The 19,228-nt window shown below is 48.0% G+C and overlaps 1 protein-coding gene across 2 annotated transcripts in view; it reads left to right on the plus strand.

Moving 5' to 3' along the window:
- Window positions 1-2,601: 2,601 nt before the first annotated feature.
- The window catches only part of PRKCB (protein kinase C beta), a 319,031-nt gene continuing 302,404 nt past the window's right edge, over window positions 2,602-19,228 (plus strand). For both annotated transcript variants that reach the window (XM_007449990.1, XM_007449989.1), the window contains exons 1-2: window positions 2,602-2,774; window positions 3,783-3,814. In XM_007449990.1, the coding sequence (XP_007450052.1) occupies window positions 2,602-2,774; window positions 3,783-3,814 (205 nt within the window). The remainder of the gene's footprint in view (window positions 2,775-3,782; window positions 3,815-19,228) is intronic.

Consider the following 19,228-nt stretch of genomic DNA (forward strand, 5'->3'; position numbering starts at 1 on the left):
GCTTTGTGTTTCTTTACAGCATGAATCTCCATGCCACCTAGTATAGATTTGTTAGTTTATTAGGTTACTGTCCATCTTCCCCATTAGTTCTATGAAGGCAGGGACTTTTGTCTGTTTTATTTAACAGTGTGTGGAACAGCACGTAACAGGTGCTCAATAAATTCAATCCTGAATGAGTAAACAAATGAATGAGAAAGTAGAGGAAAGCAGGCTCCATGTAAACATAACTTTTTTTTCCTAGAGAAGTCAGAATCTGGATATTTAGGTGAAATTCTACCAATGTGAACCGAAAAATAAATGCTCACTGGGCTGGCTAAAAGAATGTGTCCAAGGGCCACAAGTTTGAGACCCCCGCCCTATAGGATTTGGGTCCAATGGGAACTGTGTTCCTCATATTCAGATGGTGCAGCCCCTCCAGGAATTGAGTGGTTCTTCAGGATCTACCAGGCCTTGCATCTTTAGGCCCAGGCCCCATGAGGTACTGTTTGTTGTTACAGACCAAAGTCATCCAGAGCTCTTGGTTCAAAAGGCAGGATGTGGGCTTCAAGCTTCCAGCTCATCAGTTCAAAGAAAATCTACTTCAGCAGCAATGTCTCCTGGGATGTTTTCACAAGCTTCCCTGGGAGATGATGGGGCCTCTTAAAGGACTAATAATAGACAGGCACATCCAGTTTCCCAAACAAGTCAACCTTAAAAGTGAATGCTATTTTTTCCTTGTTTCCTCTGAGTTACTACGTAGGAAAAGGACATTCTATTATGACAGCCATTGCTCTCCACATGCCACTTAATAACGGCTTAGACTCAGCAGCTTCCAGGTAAAATCATCCTAGTAGGACCTGAGCTTCATTAGGCAGAAGTTCAGTGTAGCTGGTTCAATTCCATCCTGTCTTCCTTCACCCTTTTGTCACCAGTATGCTTTGTACTTAGGCAGGTTTAACCACCACTCAACAACAATGTGACTTGGGGGGTCTATCTTAAACACCCTGAGCTTCCTTGTCTTTATCCATCATGAAAGTTACTAGATCTACACAGGGTTGTTGGGAGGTCTAAATAAGACACTGCAAGTACCTGTGACACCCACCTAGCACCTGATGTTTATTATTATTTAACACCTACTGGACACGGGTTGGGGGTAGGGGGTAATGTCCTTTAAGTTTTCATTCACTCACTTGTTCACACAATTACTCACTTATTCAACCAATATTTATTGAGCTCTGAGAAGGTGTCAGGCACAGAGCTAGGCACAAGGTGACACAATGGTGAACAGAGCCTGCTCTCAGAGCCTAGGTCTAGTGCAGGAGTTCATGGTCTAATGCAGCACTGTGTTCCCAGAGTGTGGGGCACGGTGGGGGGACGTTTAGATGCAGTGTGTGGATGGGGCGCTAAATCACACTGCATTGCTTATGTAGACAATTATTATTACTCTTTTGGTTACCTTTCCATCCTTCGGATTCCATCCAGGAGAGAGTCCCAGTTGGATGTTAATGTCTTTAACATCTGTCTAAAATTTGTAAATCTCCCTTAACAAACAAAAGAAGGCCTCAGATGCTGGTGTTTTGGGCAAGTGGCAGCATCTGGAGAGATTTTCATAGTAAGGATACGTCTTGCTTTTTGAACTCAGAAACTAGATAGAGATTTTTTTCTAGATGGTGCACAAATATTACCGGCATGTGTGAAGAGGGGTCAAGAATGAATGAAAGCTGAGGAAATACTGGCCTCTTAAATTCCTCCCCACGCCCTTTAATGGCCCCATATCACAGTTGAGGAAACGGAGTCTCTTTGTGGAGGGGATGGACAGAAGGTAGGGAGTTTTCTTCTAAATGGTCAGGCAAGCAAAGCCAAGAACTGTCTTTGTGGTGGAGTTAGACGTGTATATATAAAGTAAGGATTGCCCCTCCCCCGCATCTGCAGTAGTGTGTGCGTATGTGTGTGTAAGTGTGTGGAGCCACAGGCCTTTCCGAATGAGTGACAGCGGTAGCCCATCCCTCCAGGAGACGCGTGCAGAATGACAAATGGCACGGATACGGGGTGGATGGGTACCAGTCTCTGCAGAGGCCTGGGTGGAAACCGTCGCACCCACCCTTTTCACCCCCTACACCCCCAGGCCCCAGCTCCCGTTCTCGGTTCCCCCGGGGCGCACCCAAGATGCTCATCGCCTTCATGCAACCCAGGCCGAGGACGAGGTAGCGGGCGAGGCTCAGGTCTGGCGGTCCCTGGCTGCGGTCCCCGCGTCGCAGCGCTGCGGCTGAGAACGCTTCTCTGGGAGGCCGGCAGCCTCGGGGTGCCAGTATGTAAAGCAGCTGGAGGCTCTGGGCGGAGCCTGGGGGCGATGCAAATGATGGAGGCGGGGTCTTCCCGCGGCTCCGCCTCCCTCCCCCGCAGCTGGGGCCAGCGGTGCCAAGCGCAGCTGGTCGAGTGGCTGCAGCTGGGCGAGTGACAGCCCTAGCTCCGCGCGCCGAGGCCGCCAGAACCGGCGCAGGGGAAGCGTCCGCGGCCCCGGGCGGCAGAGCGGCCGCCTTCTCCCGCGCCTCCCGGGCCCGCAGCCCGCGGTACCGCGGCCCCTGGCCGGCACCTCTCGGGCTCCCGCTCCCCGCGCGCAAGATGGCTGACCCGGCTGCGGGGCCGCCGCCGAGCGAGGGCGAGGAGAGCACGGTGCGCTTCGCCCGCAAAGGCGCCCTCCGGCAGAAGAACGTGCACGAGGTGAAGAACCACAAATTCACAGCCCGCTTCTTCAAGCAGCCCACCTTCTGCAGCCACTGCACCGACTTCATCTGGTGAGAACGCGCCGGCTCAGGGCACCTTCCCGGGGCTCCGAGGGTAGCGCCGCGCGCGGGGACCCCCTCTTCGCGTCCTCCGCGCCTCCGAGGGAGGAAAGCCCCGCCGCGGCCCCAGAAACGGGCTCCCGCTCCGGACCCTTCTGTCCCGGACTCCCCCGTGGACAGTCCTGCGGCTTCCCGCTCCCCGGGGTCCCAGACAGCCGATCGCGCGGTGCCTCGTGCCCTCTCTTCCTCCCAGCTGCCTCGGAGCGCCTAGGGGTCGCGGCGCGGGCGCCCTTTCTCCACAGGGCTCAGGGCTCCGCTGTCCCTCCCCGGGAGGGCAGCGCCTCGAGTGCCCTCTCGTGCGGGGTTCCCTATCTCGCTGTCTCCTTCCGGGCTCGAGGCACCCTCACCCCCTTCCCTCCTTTCTGGGGGCAGCGCCCTGGGTGTCCTTTCTCTGTCTCCCTGCGGGCATGGGGCATTCTTTCCTCCTCCTCTGTGTCTCCGGGGGCAGCGCCCCGTGTTATCTCTTGCTTCTTCCTGAGGACGTGGGTTCCCCTTTCCACCTTTCAGTTTCCCCCCTTCACATCACTGCGGGGACCCTTCGCTCCCTGGTCCCTCTAGGCATGTGGAGTCCTCTCTCCCTCCCAGTCCCCCAGGGAATGCCACCGCCGCGGGGGCTCTCCCATCCTCCCTCTCGATGCGTCTTTTTCTCTTTCCCCGAGGGCACTTGGGCATCTCTGTGGGCAGAACTCCCGCCTGCCCGCCGCCTCCCACCAAGACGGAAACGCTCCCCCCACCCCGCCACCTGGTGGTCGCAGCCTCCTCTCTTCTGCCTTTTGAGGGGAGGTGGAGGTTACCGCTGAGCTCCCCCCTCCCCCTCCCCCCCCCCCAGAGGCGGAAGACTCTTGGGCACCCGCCTGTGGCTGGGAGGTTGCACCTGGGCTAGGGGGGCAGGGGGAAGTGGGGTGACTCTGGTGGGGAACTAACTCGGGCTGCCTGACCTGTCTCCTTCTGCCTTTGCAGGGGCTTCGGGAAGCAAGGATTCCAGTGCCAAGGTAGGCTGTGGGGTTCTAAGGATGCTGTTTGCGGGAGGAGAAGGTGAAAAAGACTTTCTGGAAGTGACTGAGATAGGCAGAGAGTGAAGGAATTACATTTGTCAGAGTGACCTCCCAAACTAGGAGCTCACCACAGAAAGGTCTTTAAAAGTGGTGTGTGTACATGGGGCAGAGATGCTCCATCCAGGAAGGACCAGTGGAGCTGGGAGGCTCAGCTGGCCAAGGAAGTACATCCACCCTTTCTCCCTAACCAGCACCAGAAGAGTCAAAATAGGTTCTCCTGAACCTATCCTGCCTGGCCACTTCTTCTTGAGATACCCTCCCCCGCAATTCCTGTTCATGTGTCCTTCCACTTCCCCTGCCTCATAGAGGTCTCTACAGGTGGCCCCTGCCTCTGCAGATGGTGTATCCCCTAGGAAGGCGACTGTGGTTGTCCCCAGGGCCTCCTCCCTCTCTGAAAGAAGTGGTTCCAGTTGGGGTGCTTCTCAGATCCTGGTTTAAATTGCCCTTTCTATCTTCTGGCTAGATACAGGAAGGACTCCAAGTGACTGGTTACCTGGGTCTTTGCATCGGGTTTGAGATCCTTGACCCTAGCCAGGGATGCCCAACCTAGTGGTGACTCGGCCATCTCTGGTTGCAGATTTGCTCTCCAGATGCCAAATCATTTGTAGTTTTGTTTACCCCTTAGGGTGTCAAACATTTTTTGAATTTGATGCCAACATTTTAGAACTGGGAGATTTCACAAAGTATCTGACTTTGCAGCTTCAAGTTTGCTGAGCATTGGTCCCACTTTCTTTTTAGAACCATCATTTGGAGCTGAGAGCAGCAGTTTTTGTGGACGGGGTGCACATGCACCATTTTGTCTCAGTCGATCCCAACCAGGCCTGCTTCACCCATTTTTGGCCCCTGTAAGGCATTTGAGTTTGCAACCGCTGGTCTGGAAGGTCCCCCCTTTCCCCCATTTTAGACCAGGTCCACGTGGTTGAGTTTGGTGAGAAATATCACATTTCTGGGGAGTGTCTTAGGGGCAAGTTGATTGCCCTGGCGATCTGGGTTTAGATCAGGGGAAGAAAACATTTGAATGTTAAAGAGTCGGAGATGTGACTTAGCACTGACTGACAGTTCTGTTGTAGCACCTCCACCCTCCAGAGAAAAGTGAAGTGATCCCTGATGAGAGTGACTGGCATTGTCAGTTGTGCAGAGTGCTGGCAGCGTGGCACTGGTTTCTTCGGAGACTTATATGACCTCTCACCTGAGATCTGGGCAGAGCCTGCTCAGCCAGTGAGCCTTGTAGACCCCCAACCCCTGCCCTCTTTTACCAAGGTTTGGAGCCCCAATTTTACGCACTGCACCAGAGGACTTCCCACGTTCCTTTAAATGGCAATAATTTCGGCCTTGGTGCACACGGTTGGATTGTTTTCTAGAACTTTGACCCCTTAAGCAGAATGCCAGGGGTGCCTTAGCGTGGGAACACGTAGATGATCTTTGAGGTTACCTCTCACTTCCATGAATCGGTTTCTGTCTTTGTCTCTTGCTGAGGTCAGGGGTGATTTTTGAACATTTTTATTGCTGCTTTCCTATCCCACCTGCTCTGCAGTTATTAATGGTTGGGAAAGTTAACTTCTCAGTGTGCAGGTAATGACACATCTGAAGCAGCAGATCTGATTTTTCAAAGCCAGGAAAATGGTAGGCATTTTCTGGTGCAGTGAGTAAAGCAGAATTAAAGTTTCTAATGAAATATGGCAGCTTTAGAGGTAGGCATGTTTAATTTTTTTTTTTTATTATTGCCTTTCTTTTTCTCCTCTCCCTGAGAGGCAGTGTAGGGTAGTGAACATGTACACAGGCTATCAGGCTACCACTGTGAGTTTGAATCTTGGCTTGAGACTTCCCAGCCATTTTACTTAGCCTCTCTGTACCTCAGGCTCCTTGTGTATAAAATGGGTCCATGTAACAATACCTACCTTAAAAAATTGCTGGGTGGCTCCAAGTTGTTACAGTATATAAGATGCTTGGACCAGAGTTCAGCACAGACTAAGCACTCAGAAAATATCAGCTCCTATGATTGTCTCCAAAGTAACCCAGTGGTGTGAGAGGAGACTGGCTCTGCAGGGTTGCTTTGCTATGGAACTGGCTACCAGGTGAGAGTCTAAATCCAGCTGTGAATGTATGGTTGCCCTGTGTCACTGCTTTGGTAGTAAATTCCATTTGGGCTGGAGTGGGAAGGAGCAAGAGAGGGGAAGGGGCAAATTGACAGCCCTTGAAATTGAGATGCTTAGGATCTCATGCTTAGGGATATCCCGGGAGGTGACAGATTATCCTCAGATGTGCTCAGAGATACCTGGGACTAGTTTTGGAATCAGAGAGGAGTTCCTTATCTGAGCATTTTTGTACCACATTTTTCCTCTTAAAGTGAATCTAATTAAAATGGGATCAGTATGTTATAGAAAATACATACGGTTTTATTCTCTCACCAAAGTCAGAAGTTCAGAGCCCAAGGTGCTATGTTCCTTTCAGTTTTCTGCTCTACTATCCCAGGAGTGAAAATTATTTCAGAGTCCAAGAAGGATGCTGGACTCTCCAGTCATCAGAGCCTTATTTCAGCCAGCAGGAGGAGGAAAGGTACAGAAAGGTGAAGGACACATGCTCACTGTCCTGGAAGTTGCCTCTGATATTTCTGCCTATATGCTATTAGCTAGAACTTAATCACATACCCACACCTTGCTGCAAAGGAGTATGTGGGAAATGTAAGGTTAATTTCAGGTAGCCATGTTCCCAGATAAAAGCTATGGTGGGGGGTTTTCCATTTCAAAAGTAGAAGTGGAGGGCTTCCCTGGTGGCGCAGTGGTTGAGAGTCCACCTGCCGATGCAGGGGACATGGGTTCGTGCCCCGGTCCGGGAGGATCCCGCGTGCCGCGGAGCAGCTAGGCCCGTGAGCCATGGCCGCTGAGCCTGCGCGTCCGGAGCCTGTGCTCCGAGCCTGCTCAGCCAGTGAGCCTCGTAGACCCCCAACCCCTGCCCTCTTTTACCAAGGTTTGGAGCCCCAATTTTACGCACTGCACCAGAGGACTTCCCACGTTCCTTTAAATGGCAATAATTTCGGCCTTGGTGCACACGGTTGGATTGTTTTCTAGAACTTTGACCCCTTAAGCAGAATGCCAGGGGTGCCTTAGCGTGGGAACACGTAGATGATCTTTGAGGTTACCTCTCACTTCCATGAATCGGTTTCTGTCTTTGTCTCTTGCTGAGGTCAGGGGTGATTTTTGAACATTTTTATTGCTGCTTTCCTATCCCACCTGCTCTGCAGTTATTAATGGTTGGGAAAGTTAACTTCTCAGTGTGCAGGTAATGACACATCTGAAGCAGCAGATCTGATTTTTCAAAGCCAGGAAAATGGTAGGCATTTTCTGGTGCAGTGAGTAAAGCAGAATTAAAGTTTCTAATGAAATATGGCAGCTTTAGAGGTAGGCATGTTTAATTTTTTTTTTTTATTATTGCCTTTCTTTTTCTCCTCTCCCTGAGAGGCAGTGTAGGGTAGTGAACATGTACACAGGCTATCAGGCTACCACTGTGAGTTTGAATCTTGGCTTGAGACTTCCCAGCCATTTTACTTAGCCTCTCTGTACCTCAGGCTCCTTGTGTATAAAATGGGTCCATGTAACAATACCTACCTTAAAAAATTGCTGGGTGGCTCCAAGTTGTTACAGTATATAAGATGCTTGGACCAGAGTTCAGCACAGACTAAGCACTCAGAAAATATCAGCTCCTATGATTGTCTCCAAAGTAACCCAGTGGTGTGAGAGGAGACTGGCTCTGCAGGGTTGCTTTGCTATGGAACTGGCTACCAGGTGAGAGTCTAAATCCAGCTGTGAATGTATGGTTGCCCTGTGTCACTGCTTTGGTAGTAAATTCCATTTGGGCTGGAGTGGGAAGGAGCAAGAGAGGGGAAGGGGCAAATTGACAGCCCTTGAAATTGAGATGCTTAGGATCTCATGCTTAGGGATATCCCGGGAGGTGACAGATTATCCTCAGATGTGCTCAGAGATACCTGGGACTAGTTTTGGAATCAGAGAGGAGTTCCTTATCTGAGCATTTTTGTACCACATTTTTCCTCTTAAAGTGAATCTAATTAAAATGGGATCAGTATGTTATAGAAAATACATACGGTTTTATTCTCTCACCAAAGTCAGAAGTTCAGAGCCCAAGGTGCTATGTTCCTTTCAGTTTTCTGCTCTACTATCCCAGGAGTGAAAATTATTTCAGAGTCCAAGAAGGATGCTGGACTCTCCAGTCATCAGAGCCTTATTTCAGCCAGCAGGAGGAGGAAAGGTACAGAAAGGTGAAGGACACATGCTCACTGTCCTGGAAGTTGCCTCTGATATTTCTGCCTATATGCTATTAGCTAGAACTTAATCACATACCCACACCTTGCTGCAAAGGAGTATGTGGGAAATGTAAGGTTAATTTCAGGTAGCCATGTTCCCAGATAAAAGCTATGGTGGGGGGTTTTCCATTTCAAAAGTAGAAGTGGAGGGCTTCCCTGGTGGCGCAGTGGTTGAGAGTCCACCTGCCGATGCAGGGGACATGGGTTCGTGCCCCGGTCCGGGAGGATCCCGCGTGCCGCGGAGCAGCTAGGCCCGTGAGCCATGGCCGCTGAGCCTGCGCGTCCGGAGCCTGTGCTCCGCAATGGGAGAGGCCACAGCAGTGAGAGGCCCGCGTACCGCAAAACAAAACCCCCAAAAAGTAGAAGTGGAAAGAGGATCTAGTCCCTGCCTTTCTTGGGTAGGAGTTGTGTAGGATGATCATAAGGCAAAGAAACCACTGAGCCCCGTGCTCCATGGTGCTGCCATGGAAATTGGGGGTGCTGGGATGGCTTGAGAGAGGAAGGATGGGAAGTCCGTAAGCCATGGGAGATTGTGGATTTCTGTGTGCTCAGGGGAGTTTAAGAATAGACTTTCTTGCTTTTGTACAGAACTCTAGATTGACTGCTACATAATTTCTCCCTTTTTGTTTCCACTCTTTTTCTATAAAACCATTCTCTGTGAGGTAGTTTAAGAATGTCTCTGGTGACAGGGAACTGGAGCTGAGAATCTCTATTATGAAACCCCCTAAATTCTGGATTCGAAATAGGACCGCTTAGATAAGCAAGGCAGACTTCTCTCTGTGGCATTCTTTTTTTTTTTGCGGTACGAGGGCCTCTCACTGCTGTGGCCTCTCCCATTGCGGAGCACAGGCTCCAGACGCGCAGGCTTAGCGGCCGTGGCGCGCAGGCTTAGCGGCCGTGGCTCACGGGCCCAGCCACTCTGCGGCATGTGGAATCTTTCCGGACCGGGGCACGAACCCGTGTCCCCTGCATCGGCAGGCGGACTCTCAACCACTGCGCCACCAGGGAAGCCCAATAGACATTATTCTTAAAAATCCCCAAAGTATTGCATGAATACAACCATTGCTGGTTTCTTCAACATCGACTTTACAGGATACAAGTTTATTTTAGTCTTTAGTTAACACTTTGAGATTAGAATATGTACTTTTTAGAAACAATAGCCAAAGATGAATCGAAGGTTCATTTTATTTTTGGCGTATTTTTCCCTAGGAACTATGATATCCTGAATTTCAGGTTGAACTTTCTTAGTAGAATCATAAATAGGGCCTTTTTTGTGTGCACTCAAGCCTCTATTATTCCACTTCCCTCCCTTCTCGGAAGCAGATCCCAGAGGCCTGTGAGTGAGACTCCACTTATCTCTTGGCTCTCCTGAACATGTCCTGGGGGTTCCACGTGGATAAAAGGCAGAGGCTTTTTGAATTTGTGTTTATTGGTCTGACTTTTTAATTTTTTCCACCTGAAGTGGGATTTGGGGCTCAAAGTCCCAAATGAAATAAAAAATTTTAAGGGTAAGTTAATGCTGGGTCTTAGCAAGAAGGAGGGTTGATGTGTTGAAGAGGCAGCAGCCAATTCCTTTTGAGCTGTAGAACACTCAGGGAAAGCTTGAAGCTTTGTCACTGGGCAATAGAATGCCTTTCCAAGTAAATATGGAAAATATGACCTTTGAAAATCTGGTTGATATGATATACCAGTTATTAGAAACTCATGAAAAAATATATTATTTCTGAGTACGTGTGATAATTCAGGTACTGCCCAGAACCAGATACAGCATGTTTACAGTGTATTTGGGCCAATAAAGAAAAAGATATAGAGAAGTTAACTGGTCAAAAGGTAAACCGAAGGTTTGAAAATAAATTGGACACGTTCTTGCTGTTGGGGTCCTCTTTCCTCCGTCTGTCTGTTTCTTTCTCCACACATGCACACACGTACACACACACGTGCACACACACGCAAATAGATCAGTACGTCACAATTTTGAGATTATGCATCTCCTTTTGATGCTTTTCAGCTACAGGTCGTTAAATTATTAAGTACAATTTTTAATCCTCTGGTCTTTTGTCTTTGCAGTCCAATTAATTCTTGGGTGGGGAGGAGGGATCAGCTGAACAGTTCATCATCTCTGGCTGATGTGTTCAAAAGCTTGGTCCCTTATTGGCATTTGATCTAATCTCAAGGATTCTTTGACCTCACTCATCCTGTCTCTCCATTGAAATTGTGTGATAGCTTTTTTATAGAGTATATAAAAATCACAATGTTTACATGTGGTATTTGGAGGTGTGATGGCTGCTTGACAATCTGGTAGGAAATTTGTATATTTACCACATACCTCCATTTGTCCATTCATCCATCCATCCTTCCAAAAAATATTCACTCATTAAGCTCTCTGTGTCAGGAGTTATGTTAGATGGCAGGAATACAAGGGTGAATGAGATTGAGAGGATCCTTATTGTCACGGAGCTTACAGTGTAATGGGGGAGCTGAGACATTCTACAAAGCATTGCACCGATATTTAATTTCACTCTTGTTAAGTACTTGGAAGGAAATGTACAGGGTGCTATGGGGATGTGTAGGGGATGCTAACCTGTGAAAGTGTTGGGGTGGAGTCAGGGAATTCTTTGGCCTGGGAATTAAAAACAAAAACCGGGGACTTCCCTGCCAGTCCAGTGGTGAAGACTGCGCTTCCAATGCAGGGGGCTCGGGTTCGATCCCTGGTCAGGGAACTAAGATCCCACATGCCGCACAGAAACAAAAACAAAAAACAAAAAAACAGAAAACTTTTCATTCTTTGAGGTAATTGGAGAAAGTCTGAGTTGTCAAGGAGCCAGAGCTAAAAATCTGTATTGTGAAGTTGCTTGTAACCTGGATAAAGATACGCAGGAGGTCTTATCTCTGTGACATTCTGTGGAGAAGCCCTGAATCTTTATTTGTGCCATGGTTGCAAGTAAGATGAATATTTAGTAGAATTAGACAGTTACGTTAAGATGGCTTCTTTCTCAGTTTGACAGACAGAGAACGTCATCTCCTCTTAGCTAATAACTCATAATGAGCTGACTTCCTTTTTGTTCAGGGGTTGCAGTTCGAGGTGGCTGCTCTAAAGGAGAAAAATCAGATCACTTTCAGAGGTGGAGGGTCAAGTCTGAGGCAATAGATTGAGAATAAATAAAAAGAGAGAGCAGTTATACATATATATGTGGATACACACACAGATTCTTTTCCATTATAGTTTATTACAAGATATTAAAGTGTATAACTGAGTCACTCTGCTGTACGGCAGAAACTAACACAACATTGTAAATCAACTATACTTCCATTAAAAAAAAGAGAGAGAGCAAAATCTATCAGTGAAAGGCATTTGTGAGCTGAAAGCCAGTTTTCAGGGGCACAGGATTACTTGCATTTTCTCCTGAATACCCTCCTCATCCTGGGTCCATGTCTGATTTTCTACAACCATTCATTCCATTGGTTTAGGCAGTGTGTCTTCTCTTATTTGGAAGATAATTTTTAAGTAGTTTCACACTAAGCAGCATTGACTCACACGTAGAAAAAGATCCTTTGTCAATTCTCTTTCCATTTTTCTGATTCCTGCAAGGAGAAAGTCTCAGTCTCTCTAATACAAATCTGGGTACTTCGTAAATGTTCTTTATTGTTTTTATTATGAAGGGACTACAGGGAATTATGGAAGCATAAAGATGTGTTCGTTTCTACCAATAACCCACTTTTAGCTAACGTTGAGCCTCATGCTGTTCTACCTCTGGGCCTGATTTCTTACTGGCTTTTCCTGCTTGTGAGTAGGGAAGGGGAGTTCAGTGTCTTCCCTGGAAATGTTTGGTGTTGGAAGGAAGCTCTGTGTTGCAGAGGGTTGAAAAGCACAGCAACTGCAGGCTCTGGAAGAGACGGTAGCCTTTATTCAGGAGTGTCAGTCTTTTAATATTACCGTTGTTATTGTTGCTGTTGTCGTTACCTTTTCATTGTCCTTGGCCTCCTTGTTTGTATCTCTTGGAGGTCTCTTTTTCCCTCAGCCCACATGCAGAAATTTGCCCTACCCGGTCAGGAGGGGAACTCAGACCCAGACTAGGAGGGTTCTGATCCCCCTTATTGAGTCTTGGCATTTGCTAAGTAAATGGAAATTAACTTGCTCAACAATAACCATGTTCCTGGGGGCAATTCTAGACTCTTCCTTTACCTTGCCACTGGCCAGTGACCAGACTTTGGGCTTCTAGATAGGCAGTAAAAATTGGGCTTGAGAATGAAGGTTCAAATATCAGACAGACCTGATTTCCTATCCTGGCTTTGTTTCTCCATGGCTTTGTGACCCTGGGCTGGTGAAACATGATCCTGCCTTTATCCAACCATCCATCTATCCATCCATCTTCCCGCTCACCCACCAATCCATTCCTCTATCCACCCAGTTGTTTTTCTATCCATCATCCATCTGTTCTTCCGTTCATCCATCCATCCATCCATCCATCCATTTCCACATCCATCTAGCCTTCTGTCCATCTATCCATTCATTCAGTAAATATTTGAGTGCCTACCATGTATCAGGTACTGTTCTAAGCACTGGAACTAGAGCGGTGAACAAGACAGAATCCCTGCCCTCAGAGACGTTTGGTAGAAGAATAGCAATTAACAAGTAACTTAGAAGAAATATATTGTATAATGTCAGGTTCCAATATGGGCTTTGGAGAGAAATAAGACACTATGCTTGCCCTTGAAAATCTCCCTCGTCTTTTGAGGGGAGAACAGCACATGGCCAATTACTTCTGGTACATAAATGAGAAGTGTCACACCGAGGGTGTGAAAAAGCTTTGAATGACATCCTTACTCCTAGGAGGGGTGGAGAAGATTCCACACAGGAGCTGACATTTGGGAACAATCTTCCAGCAGGAGTAGGAGTTCCCAGATTGACACGGGGGCGGGGGCCGGGGAGGGTGTTTCAGGCAGAGGACAGCACAAGTGGAGCCCTGGAGGAGAGAAAGGGGCTCATGCGGGGAACAGGAAGGAGGGTGTGTGAGGGATGAGCTGGTGGGAGGGGAACGTCCTGTCGGGGGTCTGGACCTCGTGAAGGCAGCGTAGTGACTAGGAAGTGGCTGTTGTCACTGCTGTCGGGCGGGATGTGTGTGGGTGACTGAAATGGCCAAATGTTTGAAAAAGAGCATGAGATGCATTCTGAAGCCATAATTGCCGTGACTCAGATCCTGAAATTCCAGGCTGGTAGGGTTGGAGATCAGGTAAGAGGAGCGGAAATGACCATTTAGAAGCAGTGGGGGAGCGTTCCCAGAGCATCTAGGGGCTGCTGCCATTTTTCACATCCTAAAGAGACGTTTGACTTTCTGTCAGTCATACTGTTGATTATCCTAGTTTGGGAGATGGTTACTGGGTTTTTTTTATGGTTCTAACAATAGGGATATTGCTCTTCACTGCATCCTTGATCGTAGAGGGCCACAGAAGTGATTTTTTTCTCTAGAAGGAATCCTCCCACTCCTTTTCTCCTTTTCTCCTGCTATCATGCACCCAGCTCGTGTTTATTGAGCACATGCTGCACCGGTGGTGAAGAATTTGTGCTTTGGAGACAGAAAGGCATGTGTATAAACCTTGGCTTCTTGCTATGGGACCTTGAACATGTTACTTAAACTCAAAGGCAGTGACAGAACCTAGTTTATAGGGTACATGGCAGGTGTTTACTGAGCACCTTGCCTGACATACGGTGAGTACTTGATAAACAGGGCCGTTTCCATTATTTCTAGGGCTGGACACTGTCTTGTCCCTACTGAGTTTAGAGTCTTGGGAGGCAAGATGAATGCTCCTGAGTCAAGGACATGATGCAAGAATGAATGTGCTTACATGTTGTGGCCAAGAGCACGCAGGGAAACTGACAGTGGATCTGAGGGAGGAGGGCTCAGCTGCCGTCAGAGACGTGATTTGAACATGGGTGAGCACAGTGCTTTCTGTGCTACAATTTCCTGGCTTTTGATGCTTTAATTTTGTGGGAAACCTCAGAAAGCTGAATTGAAATCTGTGATTGCCCCACCTGCTACCTCATTTTGGAAACGTGTTGATGGCGTTTCAACTTCAAATAGATTTCTGACCAGTTCACCTTTAAAGTTTGGGGGTCCCTTCGGCCTCTGCGTGGGATGTTCATGTGCTCTTCTGGGTTGAAGAAGCTAGCTAATAATGTGGGTGAAGGTAGAGGGTGAGCTCTGCAGGACTGTCTCTTGTGATGGATTTTTATGGAATAGCCCTATTTTGAAGACCTTCCCTCCCTAAAAGCGTGTGTGTGGGGATCATTCTTTACAGTTTAGGCAAAGCGGCAAATGAGAATTTTGATAGTTATCTGGATTTTTTTGTGTGTGTGGCAAAATGTATGGTTGGGGGTATTAATAAGTCTATCTGGGCCACCAGTACACTTAGGGATGCAGGATTGGCATATAGGGTGGTGAGGGACCGTTTTCTATTTTGGTTAGAGATCTATGTTTTGGTGGCTGGCTCTCTGTTTTTCCCAGGGTTAAGTCCAGAATCCTTAACACGATTTACAAAGTTGCCTGATCTGGGCCCTCACAATCCTCCCCTTGTACCACGCTTCCACTTGCATTTCACTTTCTGGCTGAAGACCCAACTGGTGGTCTTTCTCAGTAGGACACAGCCCTGCCCAGCCTGGGGCTTTTGCACCTGCTCTGTCCTCAGCTTGAATCGCTCTTCCCTTTCCTCTTCCCCCACTTGCCTCCTACTTCTCCTTCAGAACTTAGCTCAAGTGTCACTTTTTCAGAGAAGCCTTCCCTGGTCTTCCAAATCACGTTCCCCCTTGTAGTCTCATAACCCCTTGTCACTTTTACATTTTCTAATTGTATATTTATTTGAGTGTTCAGTGTTTGTCTTCCCCGCAAGAATGTAAGTTTCGTGAGAGTAGGGACCACATCTGTCTCATTTCCTGTTGTTTCTGGAGTACCTGGCTCCATACCTGGCACATGGTATGTGCTCGTAGATACTTTTTAAATGAATGAATGGTATAGGGGAGGATAACTCCATTGAGGGAGTCATTTGATTTGGCTTTTGGTGCTAGTTTTGGTATAGCTTGATCTGTGATTTTTATAAAGAGTGTATCACTTCCTAGTTTACAAGCTCTGGTCATTTTTGTTTGAACCAAAAAAAAAAATTGCCCTCATTAAAGCCTGTTGAGAAGTGATTTTCAGAAGTATGTGAATGCTGCAGTCTTAACTTTGGGCAGAGCCTCAGGCTTTGGCCATGTTTCACTGTGAAGATAAAGAGTTTCTCCACTGAAGTCCCTTCTTTGGGACCCTGGTGGACTGGAGTGAGAATAATTACCTTTGACGTACTATAAACTGGAGGCTACTGAAATGGCCATCTGAGTAGAATAGTGGGTACATAATGGAATACTATACAGCAACGAAAATGAACAGACTCCAGCTATACACAGCATAGATGACTCTCACAAACAACCTGTGAGCTAAAATGCCAGTACGTTCTATATGATTCCATGCACCTGAAATTCAGGGACAGGTGAAAGTAATCATAGGCGATAGCAGTTAGGATGGTGATTACCCACAGGGGGACTGGTGGGGACTGAGAGGGGCTACTAGGGCGCTGGCGATGTTGTTTCTTGATCTGGGTGCTGGTTACATGGTGGGTTCAGATTGTGACCATCCATTGAGCTAGAGACATGTACCCACTTTTCTGTTACGTATATTCCACTTTAACAGAAACAACTAAAAAGCAAAGAGTTTTGGGAATTCCTTAGCGGTCCAGTGGTTAGGACTCTGCGCTTTCACTGCCGAGGCCCCAGGTTCAAGCCGTGCTCAGGGAACTGAGATCCCACAAGCCACACGGTGTGGCCAAAAGAAAAAAAGTACATAGTTTCAAGTCACTGAGAATCTGAGAAATGTTAGTGGGGACTTTTTCAGTTTTGCACACAGAAGTGAAATATGTACAGGAGACAAGCACCTCTGCAGTCACCCATTGAGGGATGGTGCTGTTTGCCTTTCTGGGGGGACATCTGCTTCGCATTTCAATGTTGCCCATCGGTTGCAAACTGTAGAACAAAGAAGCCAGGACATTCTGACAGTTTTCCCACCCAGTAATGTAGCTCTGTTAATACCAGGAAAACTTGAGCTCGTAAACTACTTTTAGGGCTTGCATTTAAAACATTCTCTATTTGCTAAGGTATTAGTCAGAATCTATGAAAGCTACTGTAACAGATAAGCCTTGAAACCTCTGGCTTGAGAGGAAGGGATTTATTTCTCACTCACGGCACAGACCGCTGCAGGCGATGCTGGTCAGGCAGCCTCCCGCCCAGTCATCCAGGGCTCCAGGTAACTCTCCACTGGGCAGGTGGGTGGGGAGAAGGAACACAAGAAAGCACATTCATTTCAGAGCCACTTCAGCCAGGAAGGGACACATATCACTTCTGCTCACATTCTCGTGGCCGGAGCTTGGGCACAGGGCTGCGTCAACTGCGTGTTGACCAGCTCGGGAGCAAAAGAAAACAGGTAAGTGTTGAGAACAGCAAACCCTACTCTAGTCCGCAAAGCCATGGTTTCCTCTGACTTCCCTGGAGCTGGTGTATCCAATTTTACCTCTAGCTTGGCTTCTTTAAACCTGAGAGGTGAAACTCTAGACCTCTTTATCTTATCAAACATAGGAGGGGATGTTAGGGGGAGAACACAGTCTGTTTGTGTTGCTTAGAGTGAAATAAAGAGACACTCTTCTTACTTTTAGCTGGTAGAACAATCTGGTTCTTGTCAGAATTTCCAGTTTTCCAGCCAGTCAGAATTCTTGCTGCTTCTAGTTGCCAGTGCACATCACAAACGCTTTGATTTGAGTCAGGAATAAGCTCGCCCGGTTACTTCTTTTGGGAAAGTCTTTTGCTTGTCATCTCTCCTACGGAAGAATCTTTTGGTATTTCTACTTTTGGATGTTTGACTGAACACCTAATTTGACTGGACACAATTATCTGGTGTTTAACGAACCACCTCAAACCTTTAGTGGCTTCAAATCACCACCATTTTATTTTGCTCTTGTTTCTGTGGGTCAGTAATTTGGGCTGGGCTTAGCTGGGTGGTCCTTCTGGTCTAGGCAAGGACTGGCTGTTCGTGGCTGGGCTCACCCGTGGCTGGGGCCTCAGCTAGGACCCCTGGGCCACCTGGGGCCTTTCTCCAGGTGGTCTCTCATCTTCAGTGGGCTGGCCCAAGCTTGGTCACGTGGTGGTGGGTGCATTCCCAGTGAACGAGCAGGGGCCCAGCCTCTTGAACTCTAGGCTCAGAACTTGCACAGTGTCATTGCTCCCATATTCTATGAGTGAAAGGGAATCACAAGCCCATCCCAGAAATAAAGGAGGAAAGAGAGGGGGGAAGAGACTCTTCCTCTTGATGGGAGAAGCTGCATATACCATGTGGCATTTTGGGGGACCTAATAGACCAGTTTCAACGTGGCCCTCATGACTGCTTAGTTCCAGTACAGTGTGCATCTGCTGGACTGACCTTGAATCTGCGGTAGGTCCCGAGTGAGCGCTCACCGCTTACACCTAATAACAGTACTCAAGTCATAGGGAAGTGAAAGGGCCAAATGCTTTATGTAAAGGGCACAGCCCAGGCTTAGTGCACATGAAACACTGACTACTACCACCATCACTATTGAATACCACCACCATCACTACTGAATACACCCCCATCACTACTGAATACACCACCAAGTATCGTCATTACTACCACCCGGGTCCTGCTGTGGACTTGGCACTACACTAAGTGCTTAAGATTCATAACACGAGGCCCCTGCCCTTGAGGAGGGAGAGATCTGAGAAAGAAACAGACGTGAGTGAATCCGTGTCATCCAGTGTGGCACGTGTGATCACAGAGCTGCAGTGGAGTGGGATGAGGTCGAGGGCATGGGTTCAGACCTCAGCTCCATTGCTGCACATTCGAGGGCTTGGGTGCCTTTCTTAACCTCTTTAATCTCTGGTTTCCTCATCTGTGAAATGCAGGTAACAGCACAGAGCCCACCTCCTAGGATGCCGTGTGGATTGAATGAGACCTGGCATGCAAGGAACATATGATTGCTTGCTAAATGTTAGTTCTGAAAAACGATTCTCAAAAATACCTTTAAGAAGTGTCCTAAAGGCACCATTTTTACTTCAGTCTCCTCCTGTGACTCTGGCCAATGTCATTGCTGCTTTGTCTTCAAAGATGAAGATTTACAAACAGGTGGCTTATTGGAGGAGGAGCTCTTGGGAACAACACCTGTAAGGGATGGAGGGAGGCAGGGAAGAGAGAAGTTAAACTGCAGTGCAATAGTTGTAATAGAGGCCAAAGCTAATCCCATGGCTGGAGCTGGGATGGCCCTTCAGAACTGGAACAGTGGGGACCCAAAACAAGTGGGCACTGGCTGTGGGCTGCTCTGGGGAGCTGGCATTACCCTGGGCAAGGCAGCTTTCTTCTTTAAGGGAAGAGTCCCAGGGAGGATGCATCTGTGGATCATCGGCCTTCAGCACTCCCAGCAGGGAGTGTCCTGGTCCTACAGGTGTGAGTAGGGTCTAGGGGATGCTCTGTGGGGTCCACAACATGCTTCCGGTTCTCTCTTAGAGGTTGAACATTCCAAACCGTATCTCCTTGACTGTTAGTAACCCTGCGGGCCTGCATCCTTGGCCTCTTCTCAGAACTGATTTAGTTGCTATGTAGATTCATAGACCGTATCTTCCAGCACTGAAATACCATTTACAGAGAGCCTTAATCCAGGTAGGACATGGGAATGGCTTGCCCAAGGTCATTTAGCTACCTGGGAGGAGACCTGGATTTACATACCTCCCCTTACTTTCCCTCTACCATGCTCTCCTGAGTCACAGGAGATTCCCTCTTTATTCTAAGCCTGGACTCCGTGAGGTGCCTTGACCTTCACCTTTACACCTCCTTGCAGCTCCACTCTGGAGAGAGTTTTCTTGAATTCCTTTAAATGTGTGTTTTTTTTTTTTTTTTTTTTTTTGGTACGCGGGCCTCTCACTGTTGTGGCCGCTCCCATTGCGGGGC

The sequence above is a fragment of the Lipotes vexillifer genome, unplaced genomic scaffold (genome assembly GCF_000442215.2).
Source record: "Lipotes vexillifer unplaced genomic scaffold, Lipotes_vexillifer_v1.1 scaffold811, whole genome shotgun sequence".
Classification (NCBI taxonomy): domain Eukaryota; kingdom Metazoa; phylum Chordata; class Mammalia; order Artiodactyla; family Lipotidae; genus Lipotes; species Lipotes vexillifer.